Source organism: Mesoplodon bidens (genome assembly GCF_964165515.1).
Source record: "Mesoplodon bidens genome assembly, chromosome: X".
Classification (NCBI taxonomy): domain Eukaryota; kingdom Metazoa; phylum Chordata; class Mammalia; order Artiodactyla; family Ziphiidae; genus Mesoplodon; species Mesoplodon bidens.
The window spans coordinates 96,493,309-96,516,120 of NC_138163.1; the positions used below are offsets into that span (position 1 = coordinate 96,493,309).

Consider the following 22,812-nt stretch of genomic DNA (forward strand, 5'->3'; position numbering starts at 1 on the left):
CTCAGAACATTTACTTTAGAAAACTTGTGATTGTAAATCCTTTCTCTCTCCTTTTGAGATGTATCTTCTACAACCCAGGAAAATCTTTCTCAGAGACCTGGGAGTCATCCCTTTGAAATGTAATCATCAAGAAAGATAGGGCCCCTATCTCTCAGTGTCTATGAAAGGGTAGGAACCTAACTTTGTTAAGTACCAGTTAGCAAACACAGATGCCCTGATCACATTGATCAACCTCCCACCCCAAAAATTTCCCTCAGCACTTTTCCTTTAGCACTCCCCAGTATTTAAAAAGCCTTTTGTTTCAGTGGAGTTGAGTTCTGTTCATCTGAAGTCTCTCCCTTACTTCAGTAGCCTGAATAAAATAGGTCTTGCCACCTTTAACAAAGGTCAAGCTCTGTTTGTCTCTGATGCCATGAATTGACAAGGTCAGAATTGTAGAGGAGGGTTAAGACATGTAATTTTAGGGTAACAGATAAAAGAAGAAATGGAAGTAGAACCAAGGATATGAAACTCTATGATTTAGGTGGTAATCTCAACTGATTTTTAATTCAGATACAGTTATTCACACGAGGTTAACGTGAAGGCAGGTGAAGAAAGGACAAGGAGAAAACGAGATGAGACTTGGGCACAATGAGAGCATTTGGTTATGGGCTAATGTTTCCAAACTGGGGCTAAACTGAACGCATCTCAAAGTGTAATGGATAATGCTTTAAGGAATACTGTAACCAGCCATCTAGCACTGACCATAATGTAAAAGAATAAGTGGCGCTCAGGTCTTTTCATGGCTTGAGGAGTCTCTGAAAGGCTGACCCTGACCTAAGTGGATTGACTTTGGGGGGGGGGGCTAATTATGTCTCATGATAAAGGTTAAAGCTTGCTGGACCACTTAGACAACCAGAATCCTAAGGATAGAGCCCCTGTCTTTGTGTTGTCACTGTTCTCTATAGAAAGAATGATGTCATGAAGTAGAAGTTCTGGTACCAACTGGCAGTCAAGTCTTTAGGATAGTTTGGAGGGTTGAGGAAAGTAGCAACATCTTGAGTCAGACTGGAAGGGTCATCACAGCATCCAAATTTACAAGAAAAAATCATTCCAAGTTCCTACGAAATAGCCTACTCTGATACTACAAAGGTAGGGGCATCTTCTGACTTCTTTTTGACTAGCCAAGGGGGTGTCTTGATGATGAGGTGAAACCACAGAAGCTGCTAAGGCAGCCTCAAACTTTCTACATTCATATTTTTATTCAGGATACCCAGAAAGGACTTTAACATTTCTCTGTTTCTACATAAATCCAAAGATCTCTTGCCACATAACTCTAAATATCTAGAGGGAAACCCAAAGAGAAATAAGCTAAGATGTGAAAATTAATACTGTTTTATTCACAGAGGCTGGTGGTCATTCTGTATATGAAAAATACAGACCTCCACTGGTAACTAATATGACTAGATTGTTCTGGAAGTCTAGCCTGAAGAGTAATGAGAAGGAAGGTCTTAAGGAGTTGTGAGCTGGACAAAATGTAAACGAAATATGTGTACCCTTCTAGACAGAACAGAAAAAATGTACAGCAGACAGCCTGGTGTGCTTTTCATGAGAAGGGCTACTGAGTTTGCCAGCCTGCCCCGCTTTGCTAAGGTTCCTACTGTTTCAGGCATTATGACCCAACAAACCCTGTTATCATGTGCCAGGGTCAGAAGCAGCGAGGAGAGCCTGGCTCCTTCAGTCTCATCCAACAGCTGACGGGGTGGCAGCCAGCAGCAGGTGCCCAAGAACTTGGCATTGCCCACTTCCATCTCAAGGGGCACATCTCCCTTCTAGGTGGCACATTTTCAGCCAAGGTCTAAAATAACTTCATTATCAAGGTAATAAGTTCATAAATTTTATTTTTTGCAGTCTTTTTTAGGATTTGGACTGAGGTTATATCCAAATCACATGAGGGACCTCTATGCCTCCCCCTCTTTTTCTCTAGGCTAGTGATCTCTAGCTCTTGAAAAAAAGAAACTCCCTCTTCTGAGGATGTGGAAAACCTCTTCCTAAAACTTTTTCAGGGATTTCTAGAGATTTTTGAAGGGAGAGTCCAAGAAGGTCTGGGGAAATGAGATGGAGCGGGGTAAGGGGAATGGTAAAGTGTCAAAATGTAGTAGTATCCTGTGAAAGGCTAGCCATCAGAGGATAGTTGTTACTAAAATGTTGAGAGTGAGACAGGAAGAGAGAGGCAGAGGGAGAGAGGGAAAGAGGAAGGGAGGCAGAGAGAGGGAAGGAGGGAGAATGGAGGGAGGGAGGGAGGGAGGGAGAATGGAGGGAGGGAGAGAGAGGGAAGGAAGGTCTGAGGGAGAGAAGGGGAGAGAGGCGGAAAGAAGGGGGAGGGAGGGAGGGAGGGAGCCAGAGGTTAAAGGGGTCTAAATTTTGAAGGAAGTGAAGGGAAAGGAATTCAACTGCCCTCTAATACTTGGCCCAAAATGTTTCTCTTGTTAAATTTTAAAGATAAATCAAATTCAACCCCAGATACCAAAACAATTCTACTGAGCTCTTAACTGTATCCTCCCAAATGTGTCTTACATAGGGAAAATCAGTCAGTGGCTTCTGCCATTTCCTTTTTACTTTTAGTTCCAGGCTGGGGTGGGAGGTGGCAGGGCAGTTGAAGGAAGTTGGCAGAGATCATTCTCTCTTTCAAATAAACTTTGTCGTATGGGATCAGGGTCTGGTCTTCCCGCAGACATTTGTCCCTTAGGTATACTTATGGCTATTAGACTGAGTGTTCCCAGTATTCAGAAACTTTTTCTATATGTTGTTTTAATAAAAAGAATTATTCACTTTACTGGTACTGACCTTAGTCTTTTCTAGTGGCCCTATGTGGTAAGTAATTTCACTTTTCTTTAATGTAATGAGAAAGACTCGGGTTAGACTAGGTTTAGCTAAAATCCAGTTAAAGGGGATTGAGCTTGACTATTTGAAGGTACCCAAGAGTGGGTAAAGAAAAGAGGATACAGGTGAGATTTAGTTAATGAGGTTGGGGAGAAGTAAATCACTAAATTTAACCCCACAGTCTCTAGACCTCCTTTTAAATTTACTTCCCAGCCTGTCATTTTTCCTGACTGGCATTTTCCCAAGTCAATATGATACTCCCATGATTCCAAATACCTGCTGTGGGGAATCTAAATTAAAGAAGACTATGGATTGAGCTAAAAGATAATGATCTTGGTCATCAGGTTCAAACATTTCAGAGTGTTCTTCCCCCATGGCTTACCCCACCAGTTCCTAGCCTAAACCTATATGAAACAGAGATGGGTTTCAGAACCCCCTTCAGGGATTCTTATTCAAACTGATTCAGTTTCTAAAAGTCACATATAAGACTTTCAGATTTATTTTCTTTCTCTTTCCAGATGTCTGATAATAATATTGACTGGTTACATAGCCACAGGGGCATGTGCAAGGTAGATCTCTACAGCCCAACAGGACAGCAAGATCAGGACCAGAATGTGGTAATATACAAAATGACTCCTACCAAGAAAGGCTTGGCATTTGGGTATAGATATCCTGGGGCCCAGGATAGACTAATGGATAGTGGTACTGTGACTTCTCCAAGGAATCACGCTCAGTAAGGTCTGTGGGGGACAAATGGGCTCACACATCACACAGGGACAATTCAAGGGAGGGGCAAGATGAGGAGTGATGTGAAGGAGCTGAGGAGGGGAGGCTGGTGGGGGAGCCTGAGGGGAGCCAGGGGTGGTGGTTGCCTAGTTACCAGCCTCTATTATCTCACACCTCTGAAGTCATAATAATGTCGCCTAGCTACCAGTAAGTTACCCTAAAGCTGGACTCCTTCAGGAGGGCAAAATATGTATTTTTCCTAATGAATAACAATAAAAAGCACCCATTAAACACATAAATGTTTATCCATGTACCACTTAAAATCTTCTATGTCATCAACAGTAAAAACACCACATTTTGGCAACATTAGTGTAGTAGAAAGTGCTCCAAACTGGGAGCCAGGGGAATCGAGTTGTAATACAAGTTCCACTTTTGAGTCTGTGTCAGTAGGGCAAGCCATCTCTCTTCTCAGTTTTCTCAATAAATGTGGATGTTGTATTTGGGGCCTCTTTCTCTCACAGGTAGGTATTCTCATTTAGGAAATATAGTAACATTAAGATTCTGTCTACCTAGAAGTTGAGACACAGATGTAGAGAACAAACATATGGACACCAAGGGGGGAAATCCGCGGTGAGGTGGGGATGGTGGAGTGCTGAATTGGGCGATAGGGATTGACATGTATACACTGATGTGTATAAAATTGATGACTAATAAGAATCTGCTGTATAAAAAATAAATAAAATTCAAACATTTACAAAACATCCTGTCTGCCTAATAAAACTCATTTGTCTATTGTTTATTGAGTACTTAACTGTGTCTAGGTGCTCTACTGAAAGCTTTACACGCACTATCTCAATCAATCCTCACAAGAACCCGATAAGGTAGGTGCTACTCTCATCTCCCAGAGAAATTAAAGCCTTTTCTCTAGAATTTTTCTAAATTCACCATCCTAATTTGATGCAGATATGCTTTGTTGATGTGTCCACCCTGAACATGGAAGATAAAGATTCTAAGGCGGGTACTCTCTGCTTCCATCAGAGTTGGAATGGGTGGGAGGATGCTGAGAAGGGTTATCAGTTTCAGCATGAGGAAAGGGAAAGGTTGTGGCAGAGGGTGGAAAGGTGACGGGGACTCAGGTGGGAAGCCATCATTCTCATGAGCCCATGATCCGTGGTTTGGAATTTACTGTCATTCTTGATAACAAATCTCATTTTATAAGCCACTTAAGTTGCTGGTAGGGCTAAAAGAATGAAAGCATGGAAGATAGCATGTCAGAAAAGTGGTGTGTGGGGGGGAAACCCTGTCCAAAAGGTTGATGTTTAATGGAATATGGTTCCTGAGACTGATGGCTTTGTGAATACCTTCAGTGGAGTGGGAGGGAGTAGTAATTTGTAGAGGGAGCTTTATCTCATTCTTCAAAGACTAGCTAGCCTTACAAGCCTACGTTTCCTTCAGAAAGAAAGGGGATAATAGGAGACATGACATTCATGCTTTGAAGTAGTAGCCTAGCGGTCAGCTTGGAGAAGTCTCAAAAAGCAACTTTTCACAAGAATCTTGCCCTTTAATTCCATAGGATGCTGCTGTTTCCAATTCAGAAGGTGACTTAAACCTGGAGAACCTGGAAGAAGAAGAAATTATTGTGATCAAGGATACTGAGAAGCCAGACTCCTCTAAGGTATAGACTTAGACTCTGAGTCTACCCTTTCTCATTCCCAGAGCCCAATGCTGAATCTGAGGACTCTGGTTCAGAGATAGTAAGAGAACTATTGTCAAACAGGCCCAAAATTTAAATATTATGATATTCTAGAGAACACAGGTCTAAGCTCACAGTCACAGTAAGTTCAATGCTCAGGTAGCTTACAATGACACTATCACAGAGGCTCAGAATGCCCTCTGCTAATTTCAGGTACCTACAGCAAAAAATCTTGCTATGCTTATCTTAACAAAGATATGGGCTTATAAGCAAGATCCTTTGCAATGTTCTTTGCTGGCTTGTAATGGACTTGTGTGCCCCACATTGCCCAGTGTCCAACAACGAAGAAAGAGGATATGAAGAAGAGCGAATCCACAACAACCAAAAACTGTAGTTGCCCTACCCTGTCGTCTAAGAGATTACCCAGGCTGTTGGGTAGCATAAAGTTCAACACCATTACGCTTGCACACCACTGTCAGATATGGAATCCTTTTGTTTTTGTGTAAATATCCCAAATTACACCTGGCAGGCTGGTTTGGGGTAGGCATTAGAGCACATGACAAGTCACTCTCACAGTCCTAGAAGCCTCGAGTCGCTGATATTGGAACAGGATATTTGGCTTCAGTGCAAAGGAGTCAAATATTTCTTGTTCTGTGTTCCTAGGCTCATATTATAACCAGAAACATCATTTCTGACCCCAGATTCCTTTGGAGTGATGAGAGTAGCCCCTGAGGAAGGGAAAACCAGTTAAAAAATATTCTCCAAAGAGTCTTGGGTTCAGTTGGGGGTGGCCAACTCCATTTTGGGGTCTTAATAAAAGGATATACCTGGTGTTTGGGGGTTTTTTGTTATTCTGTTTTTTGAATTTTATTTTATTTATTTTTTTATACAGCAGGTTCTTATTAGTCATCCATTTTATACACATCAGTGTATACAGGTCAATCCCAATCTCCCAATTCATCACACCACCACCCCCATCCCCTGCCACTTTCCCCCATTGGTGTCCATATGTTTGTTCTCTACATCTGTGTCTCACTTTCTGCCCTGCAAACCGGTTCATCTGTACCATTTTTCTAGGTTCCACATATATGCTTTAATACACGATATTTGTTTTTCTCTTTCTGACTTACTTCACTCTGTATTACAGTCTCTAGATCCATCCACGTCTCTACAAATGACCTAATTTTTTCCTTTTTATGGCTGAGTAATATTCCATTGTATATATGTACCACATCTTCTTTATCCATTCGTCTGTCGATGGGCACTTAGGTTGCTTCCATGACCTGGCTATTGTAAATAGTGCTGCAATGAACTTTGGGGTGCATGTGTCTTTTTGAATTATGGTTTTCTCTCAGTATATGCCCAGTAGTGGGATTGCTGGGTCATATGATAATTCTATTTTTAGTTTTTTAAGGAACCTCCATACTGTTCTCCATAGTGGCTGTATCAGTTTATATTCCCACCAACAGTGCAAGAGGGTTCCCTTTTCTCCACACCCTCTCCAGCATTTGTCCTTTGTAGATTTTCTGATGATGCCCATTCTAACTGGTCTGAGGTGATACCTCACTGTAGTTTTGATTTGCATTTCTCTAATAATTAGTGATATTGAGCAACTTTTCATGTGCTTCTTGGCCATCTGTATGTCTTCTTTGGAGAAATATCTATTTAGGTCTTCTGCCCATTTTTTGATTGGGCTGTTTGTTTTTTAAACACTGAGCTGCATGAGCTGTTTGTATACTTTGGAGATTAATCCTTTGTCTGTTGATTCGTTTGCAAATATTTTCTCCCATTCTGAGGATTGTCTTTTCGTCTTGTTTATGGTTTCCTTTGTTGTGCAAAAGCTTTGAAGTTTCATTAGATCTCTTTTGTTAATTTTTGTTTTTATTTCCATTACCCTAGGAGGAGGATCAAAAAAGATCTTGCGGTGATTCATGTCAAAGAGTGTTCTTCGTATGTTTTCCTTTAAGAGTTTTACAGTGTCCAGTCTTACGTTTAGGTCTCTAATCCATTTTTAGTTTATTTTTGTGTATGGTGTTAGGGAGTGTTCTAATTCCATTCTTTTACATGTAGCTGTCCAGTTTTCCCAGCACCACTTACTGAAGAAACTGTCTTTTCTCCATTGTATATCCTTGCCTCCTTTGTCATAGATTAGTTGACCATAGGTGCGTGGGTTTATGTCTGGGCTTTCTATCTTGTTCCATTGATCTATATTTCTGTTTTTGTGCCAGTACCATGTTGCCTTGATTACTGTAGCTTGGTAGTATAGTCTGAAGCCAGGGAGTCTGATTCCTGCAGCTCTGCTTTTTTCCCTCAAGACTTCTTTGGCTATTCGGGGTCTTTTGTGTCTCCATACAAATTTTAAGATTTTTTGTTCTAGTTCCGTAAAAAAATGCCATTGGTAATTTGACAGGGATTGCACTGAATCTGTAGATTGCTTTGCATAGTATAGTCATGTTCACAATATTGACTCTTCCAATCCAGGAACATGGTATATCTCTCCATCTGTTGGTATCATCTTTAATTATTTCATCAGTGTCTTATAGTTTTCTGCATACAGGTCTGTTGTCTCCCTAGGTCTGAGGTGGGTTTGTTTTAGACAGCATATATATGGGTTTTGTTTTTGTATCCATTCAGCAAACCTGTGTCTTTTGGTTGGAGCATTTAATCCATTCACGTTTAAGGTAATTATCGATATGTATGTTCCTCTGACCATTTTCTTAATTGTTTTGGGTTTGCTTTTGTAAGTCCTTTACTTCTCTTGTGTTTCCCACTTAGAGAAGTTCCTTTAGCGTTTGTTGTAGAGCTGGTTTGGTGGTGCTGAATTCTCTTAGCTTTTGTTTGTCTGTAAAGCTTTTGATTTCTCCATCGAATCTGAATGAGATCCTTGCTGGGTAGAGTAATCTTGCTTGTATGTTCTTCCCTTTCATCACTTTAAGTATATCATGCCACTCCCTTCTGGCTTGTGGAGTTTCTGCTGAGAAATCAGCTGTTAACCTTATGGGAGTTCCCTTGTATGTTGTCATTTTCCCTCGCTGCTTTCAACAATTTTTCTTTGTCTTTAATCTTTGCTAATTTGATTACTATGTGTCTTGGTATGTTTCTCCTTGGGTTTATCCTGTATGGGACTCTCTGCACTTCCTGGACTTGGGTGGCTATTTCCTTTCCCATGTTAGTGAAGTTTTCGACTATAATCTCTTCAAATATTTTCTCGGGTCCTTTCTCTCTCTCTCCTTCTTCTGGGACCCCTATAATGTGAATGTTGTTGCATTTAATGTTGTCCCAGAGGTCTCTCAGGCTGTCTTCATTTCTTTTCATTCTTTTTTCTTTATTCTGTTCCTCAGCAGTGAATTCCACCATTCTGTCTTCCAGGTCACTTATCCGTTCTTTTGCTTCAGTTATTCTGCTATTGATTCCTTCTAGTGTATTTTTCATTTCACTTATTGTATTGTTCACCTCTGTTTGTTTGTTCTTTAATTCTTCTAGGTTTGTTAGACCTTTGTTGCATCTTCTCGATCTTTGCCTCCATTCTTTTTCCAGGGTCCTGGATCATCTTCACTATCATTATTCTGAATTCTTTTTCTGGAAGGTTGCCTATCTGCACTTCATTTAGTTGTTTTTCTGGGGTTTTATCTGTTTCTTCATCTGGTACATAGCCCTCTGCCTTTTCATCTTGTCTCTCTTTCTATGAATGTGGTTTTTGTTCCACAGGCTGCAGGATTGTAGTTCTTCTTGCTTCTGCTGTCTGCCCTCTGGTGGATGAGGCTATCTAAGAGGCTTGTGCAAGTTTCCTGATGGGAGGGACTGGTGGTGGGTAGAGCTGACTGTTGCTCCGGTGGGCAGAGCTCAGTAATACTCTAATCTGCTTGAATGCTGATGGGTGGGGCTGAGTTCCCTCCCTGTTGGTTGTTTGGCCTGAGGTGACCCAACACTGGAGCCTACCTGGGCTCTTTGGTGGGGCAAATGGTGGACTCTGGGAGGGCTCACGCCAAGGAGTCCTTCCCAGAACTTGTGCTGCCAGTGTCCTCGTCCTCACAGTGAGACAGAGCCACCCCTTGCCTCTGCAGGAGACCCTCCAACACTAGCGGGTAGGTCTGGTTCAGTCTCCCATGGGGTCACTGCTCCTTCCCCTGGTTCCCCATGTGCACACTACTCTGTGTGTGCCCTCCAAGAGTGGAGTGTCTGTTTCCCCCAGTCCTGTCGAAGTCCTGCAATGAAATCCCACTAGCCTTCAAAGTCTGATTCTCTAGGAATTCCTCCTCCCGTTGTGGAGCCGCAGGTTTGGAAGGCTGACATGGGGCTCAGAACCTTCACTCCAGTGGGTGGACTTCTGTGGTATGTGTTCTCAAGTTTGTGAGTCGCCCACCCAGCATTTATGGGATTTGATTTTATTGTGATTGTGCCCCTCCTACCGTCTCATTGTGGCTTCTCCTTTGTCTTTGGATGTGGGGTATCTTTTTTGGTGAGTTCCAGTGTCTTCCTGTCGATGATTATTCAGCAGTTAGTTGTGATTCTGTTGTTCTCGCGAGAGAGATTGAGAGCATGTCCTTCTACTCTGCCATCCTGAACCAATCTCTGGTGTTTGTTTGTTTTTAAAAGAGGAGCCCATATTTACTACACACAATGCAGGTCTACTTGATTGTAACTGAAGCCCATTTTCAAAAAGTGGACCTTATTATGACCTCACGTTTCCAGGAATTCATGGTGATGAAGCAATGAATGGAGCAAAGAGGGCAATGGTACTTAGTGTTGAGTAGATGTGTACACAATATGTATACACATATCCAAACATGGGCATACACAGTCACAAGTATAGATATACACATATACGTTTACACAAAGTGACATACACATAAATATATACATGTATATACATTAACAAAAAATAATTTATAAAATAATTCATAATAATTTGTAGCCAGGCCACACACATGCCTGGCTACATGTGACACTGACAAACACACACAAGCATTGAAATAACAAACTTATGTATAGCGATCTAGTCATAACAATGACTTACACACATATGCAAAGATATACAGTTATACAGAGTCAGACACACTAATGTGCCCACATGTGATACACATAAACATTTATATATACATCCAGGCACACTATGCATAAACACACACTCACATTGATACACACGGGCCTTGATCAAAACAGACCATGCAGACTCAGGTACAGACATACTCACTTATAAATATACCTCATGGGCTTCCCTGGTGGCGCAGCGGTTGAGAGTCCGCCTGCCAATGCAGGGGACACGGGTTCGTGCCCCAGTCTGGGAGGATCCCACATGACGTGGAGCGGCTGGACCCGTGAGCCATGGCCGCTGAACCTGCGTGTCCGGAGCCTGTGCTCTGCAACGGGAGAGGCCACAACAGTGAGAGGCCCGCGTACCGAAAAAATAAAAAATAAAATAAAATTTAAAAAAAAATAAAATAAAATAAATAAAAAAAAATAAATATACCTCATGTTGATAAACACACATACAAACTTTAACAAAGTGACACATTAACGCACATGCTTGTGTACACTGATACACATATTGACACAAATGCAGTGATATCCCCACTCATGTACTCAGACACACTCAAATGCCAGTGTGTATGCAACACTGACATACATCAATCATTGACATAGTACATAAATATAACATAAACTGATACCTAATATATCAATATACACAGTCATTATACAATCACCTATTTATACATATTCATTTTTAACAGACATATTTATTAATATATTATACATTAATTATATATTAATATATTGATGAGTATGTATGCTAATACCTGAATGTATGCTTCAACATATATAAATACATTTATAGCTGCATGATACATGCTATTGGATTTATATCATAAACACATATGCAGCTCTCTCAACTCGGCACTTGCCTGTTTTCATATTCAGAGACACACTGATATACACACTCATATTTTTACATTCACACACATATACAAAATATACATACTAACATGCACATGCTGGCCTCTACAGTTGACATATACAATGGGTATGATGTCAGCACATTATGACACATGCTTACACACGGTGACATCACACATTGTGCATTGACATACACATATGCACACACATACACACTGACACATGTTCACACTCATGAATTGATATATTGATGTGCATATACACACACGACAGAGACACTGACATATATTGAAATAAGCACGCATACTCAGATGAAATTGACAAACATATTGATAACACTTGTGTATAGTTAAGTGTACAAATGTATCTACTCTGAGCTTTTGTTGCTACTACTTGTGCTTGAACGTGTATTAATGGATATAATTGTGTGTTATGCGCCCATGCATATACTAAAGGCCAAATCCCTAATCTGTGCAACTTAGAAGATATATCTTCTAAATACAATAGGGGAAAGAAGTAGCCTACCCAAAGCCTTATTGATAGGTCTTCTTTTTTTAGATGGAGAGATCAATGTGCCTTTTCCAACAAGCTCCTTCTAATCCTATAAGTGTCCTCAATTGTCTATTCAGTGATCTTCAGAAGTACACCTTGTGTTTCCAACATGCACTTAGCTCCTCATCCTCTAGCTGTAGACATAAAGTAGGAGACACAGAGGGCAAATATCACAAACTGCCCACTGGGAACTACTACAGAGTCTATGCCGATCAACTGAAAATAGATTACATGGCCAAAGGACCTCAAGGCCAACATCTGGAAATGACAACGGCCCAAAACACCAATAACCAGAGTCCTTCCACCCCACCAGCCAAATCTCCTAGCAATCAGAGGGCAGTTATCTCCCCTGATGGAGAATGTTCTACGGACGACCCTTCCTTCTATGTCAACCGACTATCTCCTCTGGTGATCCAGATGGCCCATAAGAAAATCAAGAAGTTGGAAGGTGGAAGCAAATGTCTTCATCATTCAATCTATCCACCCAGTGGGGACAAAGGGAAAAACAGCTCTCGTAGTGCTGTGAGCAAGATCACTTCAGAAATGGCCCATGATGCTGTGGAAGTGACCTCTGCAGAGAGGCAGGGCACTGGGGAGGAGTGTAGGGAAGGTGGCCAAAAAACGTTTCTGTATAGTGAATTATCCAACAAGAGCAAAGGTGGAGACAAACAGATGTGCCAAAGAGACAACAAAGAATTTGCAGATTCGATCAGCAAAATGTCCATGGTTTATGCAAATCAAGCAGCATCTGACACGATGGTCTCTGTCATGCAGAACTTGAGCATTCATAGCTCTGGGAAGACAATTCCAGCTTGTGTGGTCCTGAGGAGGGTGCTGTTAAAACACACCAAGGAAATTGTGTCCGATTTGATTGACTCCTGCGAGAAGAACCTACATAATATCACCAGGGTCCTGATGGCCAACTCAGACTTTGTCTCAACTGTCAAGAGGAATCTGTTCAACCATGGGAAACAAAACACTGCTGATATCATGGAGGCCATGCTGAAGCATCTTGTCTGTGCTCTTCTTGGGGGAAAAAAGGAAACTAAGTCTCAGAGTTCGTCATATGCATCCTTGAAGCCTGGGTGCCATGATCCCAGATGCAAGAACAAAAGTCTCGAATTCTCAGCTATGAAGGCCAAGATGAAGGGGAAGGGCAAAGGCAAAATGAAACCAGAGGAGTGCAAGTCATCGACCAGTGTGGAGAAAGTCAGTGGACATACCCTCAAGGAGAGCCTGACAATGTGGAACCAAAATCAAGGCAATCAAGGCAAGATGGCTGGCAAAGCATGCGCCAATAAGGAGGAAAGGAGAGAGATCAGCCTTTCCATGGATTCACTGGCAAAGGACGTGATTGTCTCTGCCCTTAGGCTGATCCAATACTATCTGACCCAGCAGGCCAAGGGCAAAGATGCATTTAAAGACTGTCCTTGTTCTACCACTGGCTATATGACTCAGAGTGCCCAATACAAAAAGTGCAGAGGTAGCCAAAGTGACAAGGCACTTTCAATGAAACATCTAGAATCTCGTGGAGCACCTGGATCATCCACTTCTCTAAAGGAGAATCAATACCTGGACTCCCAGAGGCTGGATATGTCAAACATCGTTCTGTCACTGATTCAGAAACTACTTAGTGAGAGCTCCTTCAACTGTGGAGATCTATGTGAAGGTGAGAACAAACGTTCTGAGCCCAGGACAGACAAAGGAGCCTCCATGTCCAAGAGGCCTGACAAAGGGGAAGAACAATGCCAGGACAATCAAGAACTTGACCTTATCAGTGGGATGAAGCAAGTGAACCAACAATTTATAGATCAACTGGTAGAGTCTGTGATGAAGCTGTGCCTTATCATGGCTAAGTATAGCAACAATGGGGCAGCCCTTGCTGAGTTGGAAGAACAAGCAGCCTTGACCAACAACCCCAACTACCAGGCCGGTGGCCCCAGATGTAGTCATGATGCTGCGATGTCACAGAACTATCAAGACTCTCCTGGACCTGAAGTCATTGTCAATAATCAGTGCTCAACAAGTAGCTTGCGAAAGCAGCTCCAGGCTGTCCTGCAGTGGATTGCAGCCTCACAGTTTAACATACCCATGCTCTACTTAATGGGAGATGATGCTGGACAACTGAAGAAGGTAAGCAATGCAACAAGGAACAAGAAGAAAGAGGGTTGGAATGGGTAGGGGCAGGGAGGCGGTATTGTACTTAGAGCCCAAGAAGCAGTCCATTTTTTTGAGTCTGTTCTTTATCATGTGACTCATGAATTACTCTCACCTCATAAAGACACAAAAGTGATGAACCATTAATTACGTGGGGCTCTGGACACCTCAAGGCCTGTGTACTTCCAAGAGGAGGAGAGTGAGATTAGCTCATTTTATGAGTAATCCTTTCAACAAACTATTTGGTAAAACATCAGGGAGCAATTTTTAAGTCTTATGTTTTGCACACGTGCATGTGCGTGCACACACACACACACACACACACACACACACACCACAGCTGTGTTTCCTACATTAGATGGATTCCAGAGAAATAAAATACTGAACCAAATTATCCTCCCTATTTCCAATCTCATGTACTTTTTTTAGGGAGGCAGGGGAATGGCAACCCCTAACCTTGACCTAGAAATCAGTACAGATTAACTGAAGGATCCCAGTACCTGATGAGAAGTATTAGTGAACACAATTGATTCCAGAGTTTGTTTTTTGAAGCTCAAAAAGAAAGGACCTTTGGCATTTTAGTCTATGCCATTAGTGGAGGGTCCAGAAAAAAGGAAAGCCATGTCAGCAGCCTCCAGTCCTGTACCTGTGGCAGCCTTTAATCCTAGAATCATAGGCAGGAAGGTGGTGGGGTGTAGTTGACTTTCTCTGTCGGGGCCCTGGCTCCAAAAGCATCATGTGACTCAAGCTATCTGCTCTCTCCACAGCTTCCTGAAGTTTCAGCTAAAGCAGCAGAGAAGGGGTACAGTGTAGGAGATCTTCTTCAAGAGGTCATGAAGTTCACCAAGGAACAACCACTGGATGAAGCCGTGGGAAACGTGGCTAGAAAGCAGCTGCTAGACTGGCTGCTCACTAACCTGTGAGCCAACAATTCTTTCTCCTCCTCACCGTTTACTCCCCTCCCCCAGCAGCATTCTATCCCAGCTGGAGCACCCTCTACCATCAGGCCAGTGAACTGCACGCTGCACGACTGTATTTTCCAGTACATCTGAGCAGTTGGACTGTGCAAATACAGGGTGTCCAACAAACTGGGCAAGAACGTGAATAAAAAAACTTTTTTTAAATTGTGTCATTGTTTTCTTGGTCAGATATATCCGAGGCAAGGGAGGGGAATGCGTCCAATTTCAAGGACTGGTGATACAGTGTTGGACTTGTGTCCGGATCTCACCCTGGGTTATTTTCTAAGTACCCAAGACACAGGGATATAACCCATGTCCAAGTTCCTAAGTCATCCGGTTTATCCAAATCTCAGTTCACAAGCTATTTAGAGTTTTGCCACCTGTGGTCCCCCTCTTTCTCCCAGAATTGCACAGTTAACTTGATAATCCCCCTTCTAATCCCAAGGATGCAGCTTTCTTGATCACTTTTAAGAGTTTGCAGATGGGCTAGCTTAGATGAAAAACAAACCAAAGAAAGTATATTACCCATGGACACACATACACTCCCAGTGTTCACTGCACATGGCTAAACACTATCCAGAACTACAATGGGATCTGATCCTTCCCAACACAAAATAAAGCTTCCTTATAAGTCATTTCCTTCAACTGATGAGATTTCCTTGTTTTCCAGCAGTCTGAGAGAAAAATTTGCAGAGAACAAAGCTACGGAATGGTAAATTCTTCACAGCCACCTTATGTGAATCCCAATGTCTCTTTTGAGACTAGCACTAAATTCCTAGATATGTTCTATGCTTCTCAGAAGTCTATCACAATACTATAACTCATTACAAATCAGATCAAGACAGTGGTTTCAGCCCTGTGGTCCTCTGTTAGCTAGTTTGCTGTGGCATACCTTGGCACCTTTGAGGTGCTTGTGGCTTAGTAGAACAAGCACAGGATGTGGCTTCCTTCTCGACTCAAAAGTTAAAGCTTTGGCCTCTTACTAGTTGCATGGCCTTAGAGTCACCTAGGTAGACTCTGAGGCTTTTCCTTTATCTGTAAAATGTAGACAAAAATTAGCCCCCCCCCGTTTAGAGGTTAAACTAGAGGAATAGATGTAATGATGCTTTGCAAAGAGAAGCTTGTTACAAATTAGATATGGGATTGAAGTTGTACCTCTCAAAGCCCATCCTAACACAGTTGCAAGTGCCCTTGATATATTTCCAAACTGAAAGCAAGATTCTCTGAGTGTGGGACCCAGAAAGGCACATTTTGGGGGAGGTAAGAAGCATAGAGACAAACTTTAACAACTTCTCCACAATGCCTGGACCAGTCAGATAGAAGTAAAGGTAGGCTCCTTCAAAGCCAGGATTTTAAAACTCCCCAGCCCTGCTAAAGCTAATCAAACCTTTTCTAGTCGCATCCCGACCCCACGAAAAGCTTTGGAGTTAAGCTACCACAGAACCTTCTCTTTGTCCTTGAAGAAAATCCTTAATAAACAAATCCCGGGACCAGGTCTGCATTTCTGATGACTCAGTCCTCCCTGAGCACAGCTGGGTCCCATAGTAGTTTACTTCCTTGATTAACTCGGCTCTTGACTTACTCCTGATTTTTATTATGAGGTGGCCTTGGGGATTCTTTGGAACGTGGAAATAGAGCAAAGGAAGTTATATGTTCTGTTAAATGAGGGCCATTGGGGCAAAATGGTCTCTAAGGGCCCTTCCAGCTCTGACATTTGAGGATTCTAAGCGTTTCTCTTCCATAATTTCTCAGGGAAACTTGTGTGGATGAGGTAAGATGAGGGTGAGGAAACTTGATTTTTGCCAGAGCTAACTGACAGACTCCAGCAGAGAAAGGAATGCTTTGGGCCAGACAGGGCCCTGGCAAGGATCTGGAGGAGCTCAACAGTCCTTGGGGTTTATTCCTGGAGGGTGAGACCCTGACCTTTCACCCCTCGAAATGGGGAAATGATCCCAGGCATCCTATTAGCAATGTGGCCATGCTCACTGCCAGCAGCTAGAAATGGACAAGGGCTTCTGCTGAGCTGTAAGCCCCACATACAGTAGGAAAGGGATGACAGGAGCAGAAGGAGAAGGAAAACAGGATTATCTCCTGGCAGGCAGTATCACTGGTTTGATATCGCTGACAATTTTAGTCTTTCTGAACATCAGGCCTCCATTTCACAAGAAAGTTGTGAGCAGAACTCATCTGGGAGGTTACCACAGGGCCAGGCCTAGGCTGAGGTGAGGCAAGAGAGACATTTTCCTCAGGGGCAAAATTTAAGGGGGCAGCAGAAAAAGCTTGGTAATCAAAATCAATAGTTTTTTTCTTAATTGAAGTATAGTTGATTTACAATGTTGTGTTAATTTTTGCTGTACAGCAAAGTGACTCTGTTATACATATATACTTTTTCATATGCTTTTCCATATGGTTTATCACAGGATAATGAATATAGTTCCCTGTGCTATACAGTAGGACCTTGTTGTTTATTCATCCTATATCTATAATAGTTTGCATCTGCTAATCCCAAACTCCCAGAATCAATAGATTTAATGTACCATTTAAGAAATCAAAATTAATTCAGAGTATCAAAATGTCAAATATTGTAATACAGAGGATTAGTAATAGTGCCAGGCCAAAACATAATGGAGCATGTGGTAAAAGGAAAAATTGGTAAGACATTTTATGGGAGGACCACTTTATGGGAGATTGCCAAGGCAGTACTTAGAGAATGTATAGCCCTGAAAGCCTTCATCAGTACAAAAAAGCAACAATGAATTAAATCCCTGCCTAAAGAACTTCGGGAGGGAACAAATAATAAATCAAACAAGTTTAGGAAAGGGGAAATAAAATTTGGAGCAAGGAAACAAAAGACAGAGAAAGCAAAGTTTCACTTAAACCTTAAAAAACAATCAGGGGTGAGGAGAGGGGTATCGCAGTGTTCTCTCTCTTGCTAAACTTAAGAGTATATCTTTCCAAAGAAAGCTCAGATTAATTCTGGTTAAAAACAGGAACCACACAAGATTGCCCCAGTTAAAATTCTACTTTACAATAGTTCTAATAATGGAAGAAGAAAAGTAAAAAGTAGAAATATAGGAGTAATAAAAATAAAAATGCCACCTTTGCAAATGATATATTTTTACGTCCATGAAAATCAAATCCCCAAATATGAGAGGCAGTGAATGAGCTTTGCAAAGGTATAGGATAGAATTTACTTGTGAGCTGTAAGAATTTGCCATCAACTATAAAACAATTGCAGCTGCTTTCTCCTCACTGACTCAGAGACATGTAAAAAGTCCAGCAGTTCCACTGCACTGAGGTCTCTGTGGTGTCAGAACATGAAAAAAATCTGGAAGAATTGATTGAATTTCTCTATCCTCGAGCCACCCAGCCAGAAAGAGGAGAGTCTAATTACCATAGTGACAATAATATTAAACACCTATGTATTAAGGAAGGCAAGAAATGACATTTACAGAGAACTTACTGAGTGCCAGACACTACCGGGTGCTTTAGTTCTTTTAAAAACCTTGTGAGATGGTTTGTTATTAGCTGCTTTTTACAGCTGTGAAATTAGAGGGTCAGGTTTAAAGGCCTTTTTTAAAAGTTATACATCAGTAAGTGGGAGAGTTGGAATTCAAATCCAGGTTTGCCTCATGCCAAACACTATTCTTTTTCCATTCTATCACACTGTCTTCCCATTAATTCAGAATCCATGTTTATTAAACAACTATAATATATGAATGAGAAAAAGAAAAACAGGTAAATAGAAAAATAGACCATGCTCCTAACTAGTCAAACTAAGTAAAATAAAACACTTTCTAATTCAACATATAGGTTTCATATAAAGCCAATTTAAATCTTTATGGGGTAGTTTCAAAGTATCTCCCCCAAGATAGTTATTACTTACCAAGGGGAAAGAGTAACTTTACAATGGATGAGCCCACCAGTAACACCTTAATTATGTGATCAAGGTTAACACCATCAGTAAAGACACCTTGGTATCATGTACCTCCTGATATAATGTCAACAGAAGGGCATTCTTGCCAAAAACCCATAATCCCAGTCTAATCATGAGAAACTACCAGATAAACCTAAATTGAGGGACATTCTACAAAATAGCTGACCAGAATTGATTCCAAAGGGTCATGAAGGGAACGTTTTAGAGTTGTGGAAATGTTAACTATGTATCCTGATAGGGGATATGTAAACATTTAACATAGGTGTATACATTTCTCAAGACTGATCAAACTGTACACTTAAAATTAGTTAACATTATTCTGTCTAAGTTAGATCAATAAAGTTTATTTTTAAATATATTTACACTTAATACCTGTAGGAAAAAAAAAATCCCCTTCCACTGTTCACAAGTTTCTCTGCTCCTCTGCCTCTTTCCAGAAAGTCTCCAATTCAGCAAGTCTTTCTGACTTCAGGCTCTCAGCCACCTTTAACTTGCAGCCCTCCCTCCTGCCCCTTCCACTTGTTTGCGGTGGCCCAGAGCAGGACCTTGGGAGCTCCCCCTTTATAGAACTTCCCGCCCAGATCCCAGATACGTATCCAAGGGGAAAAGGTTTTCAGCTCACCCCACTTCTTGTCATAAAAGTCTCCTTCTCAGAAAAAACTTCCTTCATCACCCTATCTGCCACAGTTACTCTTTATTACATGACCCTGCTTTATTTTCATCACACTAACTGATACATCCTCTTTATCATAACTTACTTGCCTATTGACCGTCTCTTCCCTCTAGAATGGTAACTCCAGGAGCACAGGGACCTGCCTGTCTTGTTCACTACTGTATCCACAGTGCCCAGCACTGTGCCTGGCACATGGTAGCCATTCAATAAATATTTATTGAATGAATAACTATCCACCTATTTCAGTGTTCCCTGACGGGGACAAATAACATTAAATGGGGAATCAGAAAATTTGTCTTTAACCATGGCCACTTAATACCACTTCATCATTTGATATAGTAGCCAAGTATGTTTCCTCACCTCAAAAATCAGGATGCTAATCAATATCTTTCAATATCTACCTCTCTGGAGGTGTTGTGCAAAGAGGCAACAAGCAAGGTGAAAATGTTTAAAAATAGACCTAAATGTGCCCATTAAAGCTTCAGTGCAAAATAAAACTAATAAATCTCTAACATTTACTGAACTTTTACTATATGCCAGACATTCATCTAAGTGTTTCCCACTATTTTGTCCTTTAATCTTCCCAACAACTCTATGAGGTAGGTACTCTTATTGTCCCACTTTGCAGATGAGGCAACTGAGGCCCAGAGAAGCTGAGAAACTTGCACAGTTAGAAGTGGTAGAGTTGGTATTCAAACCCAGATAATCCTGGCTCCAAAGCTCCCACTCTGTACTGCTTCATAGAATACCAGGGCCTTGTCCATAAAGTCACTTGTCAGGATAAGTCCTGGTGTAGTGCAGAATGGAGTAGACACATCTAGGAGGTGACAGGAACCTCTGGAGTGGGCTGGCTGGCTGGCTGGAAGGAATCCAGGTTGGTGGAAAAGCAGAGATTTCCAAAGGGTACTGCAGGCATAAGCCAGGGCCCAGAAGAAGGCCAAAAGCTACCCCCAAAGCAGCAGTCATCTCAACAAACAAGCAGACACAGCTCCTGGGACTCATGGAACAGGGAGTACCCCCAAGTTCAAGTAGAGGTGATGCTCAAAATGCATCCTCAGGGGATAAACTGGTAATTCACATTTGCTCACAGTCCCCAGGGCCACGACTGATGGAGGGTGGGTCCTGGGGGTTAGGGGGGAGGGGAACCAGAGTGAAAAAAACCTCCAGACAAGCTGGCAGGCATGTGCCCTGGGGGGAATAAGGGTGGTCCCTGATGGTGTCCATTCAGTGTTCCCCAGATCCAGGCTGCATGAGGCAGAGGGGAAGGAGGCATTATGGAAGACTTGGGGTGCTTAGGGCCTTTGTCAATGAGTATGAAAGTTATTTCAATATTTTAACAGCCAGTAGGGTTGTACTGGTGCCTAAAGTCTGAATGCCAGCCCTAGGTTGGAAATTCTTTACTTTCTCCTGTCTTTCTCAAGCCTCAGGGCCTGGCTAAAAACTGAATTTGAGGTGTCATCTGAGGTGCATCCAGCTAAGGGTGGAAGGGAGGGACCCCACAAGTTGCTCCTTCTGGCTCACACAGCTCCATCCTCACTTTGATCACGCTGTATTATAACGTCCTGTTTACATGTCTGCCTTTCCTCTAGACTGGAAGTAGCATGTAATAAATGGATGCGACATATATATGGAATCTAAAGAAAAAATGGAGAAAAAATGAAGAACCTAGGGGCAGGACAGGAATAAAGATGCAGACGTAGAGAATGGACTTGAGGACACGGGGAGGGGGAAGTGTAAGCTGGGACAAAGTGAGAGAGTGGCATGGACATATATACACTACCAAATGTAAAATAGATAGCTAGTGGGAAGCAGCCGCATAGCACAGGGAGATCAGCTCGGTGCTTTGTGACCACCTAGAGGGGTGGGATAGGGAGGGTGGGAGGGAGATGCAAGAGGGAAGAGATAAGGGGATATATGTATATGTATAACTGATTCACTTTGTTATACAGCAGAAATTAACACACCATTGTAAAGCAATTATACTCCAATAAAGATGTTAAATAAATAAATAACTAAATAAATGGATGGGTGGATGGATGGATGGATGGATGAATGGATGGATGGATGGATGCAAAGGACCTCCCACCTACTGGGCAGCCAGCCAACCGATGTTTGTTGAGCAACAGCTAATGTGGATTGTGTGCTGATTCTGTGCCATGTCTCTCATCTGATCCTCACAGCACCCCTCTTGGTAGCCCCACTCTGCAACTGAAAAAATGAAAGCAAAAAAGATCAGAAACTTGCCCACAACTGGGATTAAGCCCAAGCAGCCTGATTCTGGAGTCTGTACTCTTAACTACTGTGCTTGATTTAAGTGGCTGGTGGGTGGCCATACGTGTGCAAAAGTTCAGAGATGAATAAAGTGTGGCTTGTTTAGGAAGTGGGGAGACATATGTAGCTGGAATGCAGAGTGTGTGAAGGGGAGGTGATGGGTGACAAAGCTAGAAAAGTTAGCTGGCGTCCGATTGCAAAGGGCCTTGTATATCATGTTTACAATTTTGGACTCACTTCTAAGGTCAATGAAAAACCATTTGAAAGGTTGGAAGCCCAGCAGTTTCAGGGTGAGATTTATGTTCTGGAATGTTCACTCGATCTGCTGTGGGATGGATAGATTGGAGGGAGTGCTGCTCAACTGTTCTTTACTTCCTTTGTTTATTTCTGGTTATTTCCTCCCTTTCATTTTTCATTTTTAAAATGCCAACCTCACTGGACTTTACTGACAGTTGAAAGGATTTATCCATATCAGGGCCAGCACATCTCTTGGAGGGCAGGTGGGGGAGGTAAAGGATGACTGTCAGGAAAACCCCAGCTGTGATGGAGCCAATTGGTAAAGGGGAGAGTGGTAGGTTTTCACTTACCTTCCCTATGCCTGCACTTTGTCTCACCGCCTGTATTTCACACTCTCACTCTCACCAGATGCTAAGAACAGTCTACTCCAGATTCCATTCTCCCCCCAACCCCCAAATGACAAATGGGTGTATTTTTTCTGACCCTGAAGGGGTTTCACACAACACCTCCCAGAAAATATAAATCCTTTTCCAGAACTCGGCAGGAGGCAGAAGCAAAGTCAAACAGCCTGACCTGCTAACCTTCCTCTTGGGGTTTGATAGCATCTGTCTCCCAGAAACCTTGCTTTTGAAAAAGAGATTTCTCCTGTCTGAGATTTCAGGTGCCTGTCAGCCAGCCTTGTGGCACAGACTATCTGCTGGAGGGAAGAGGGGGCTTGCCAGGGAAATCCCTGTCAACGAAGGGCCCACTTCTGAACTGATATAGCAACTTACTTCTCATCCTGATGCAACTTCTAGACCAGGCACACCTAGAATGATTTGTCATATATCTTTATCTGCCTTTGAGTATA

At 42.1% G+C, this 22,812-nt stretch overlaps 1 protein-coding gene across 1 annotated transcript; it reads left to right on the top strand.

The window, feature by feature from the left end:
• Positions 1-2,685: 2,685 nt before the first annotated feature.
• Positions 2,686-14,808, top strand: AKAP4 (A-kinase anchoring protein 4; the record flags this gene model as incomplete). The annotated part of the gene is made up of 6 exons (XM_081222718.1): positions 2,686-2,853; positions 3,381-3,479; positions 4,552-4,602; positions 5,162-5,263; positions 11,735-13,861; positions 14,653-14,808. The coding sequence occupies exons 2-6, from the start codon at positions 3,381-3,383 to the stop codon at positions 14,806-14,808; spliced, it is 2,535 nt and encodes an 844-aa protein (XP_081078844.1). The 5' UTR covers positions 2,686-2,853.
• Between the last annotated feature and the right edge of the window lie 8,004 nt (positions 14,809-22,812).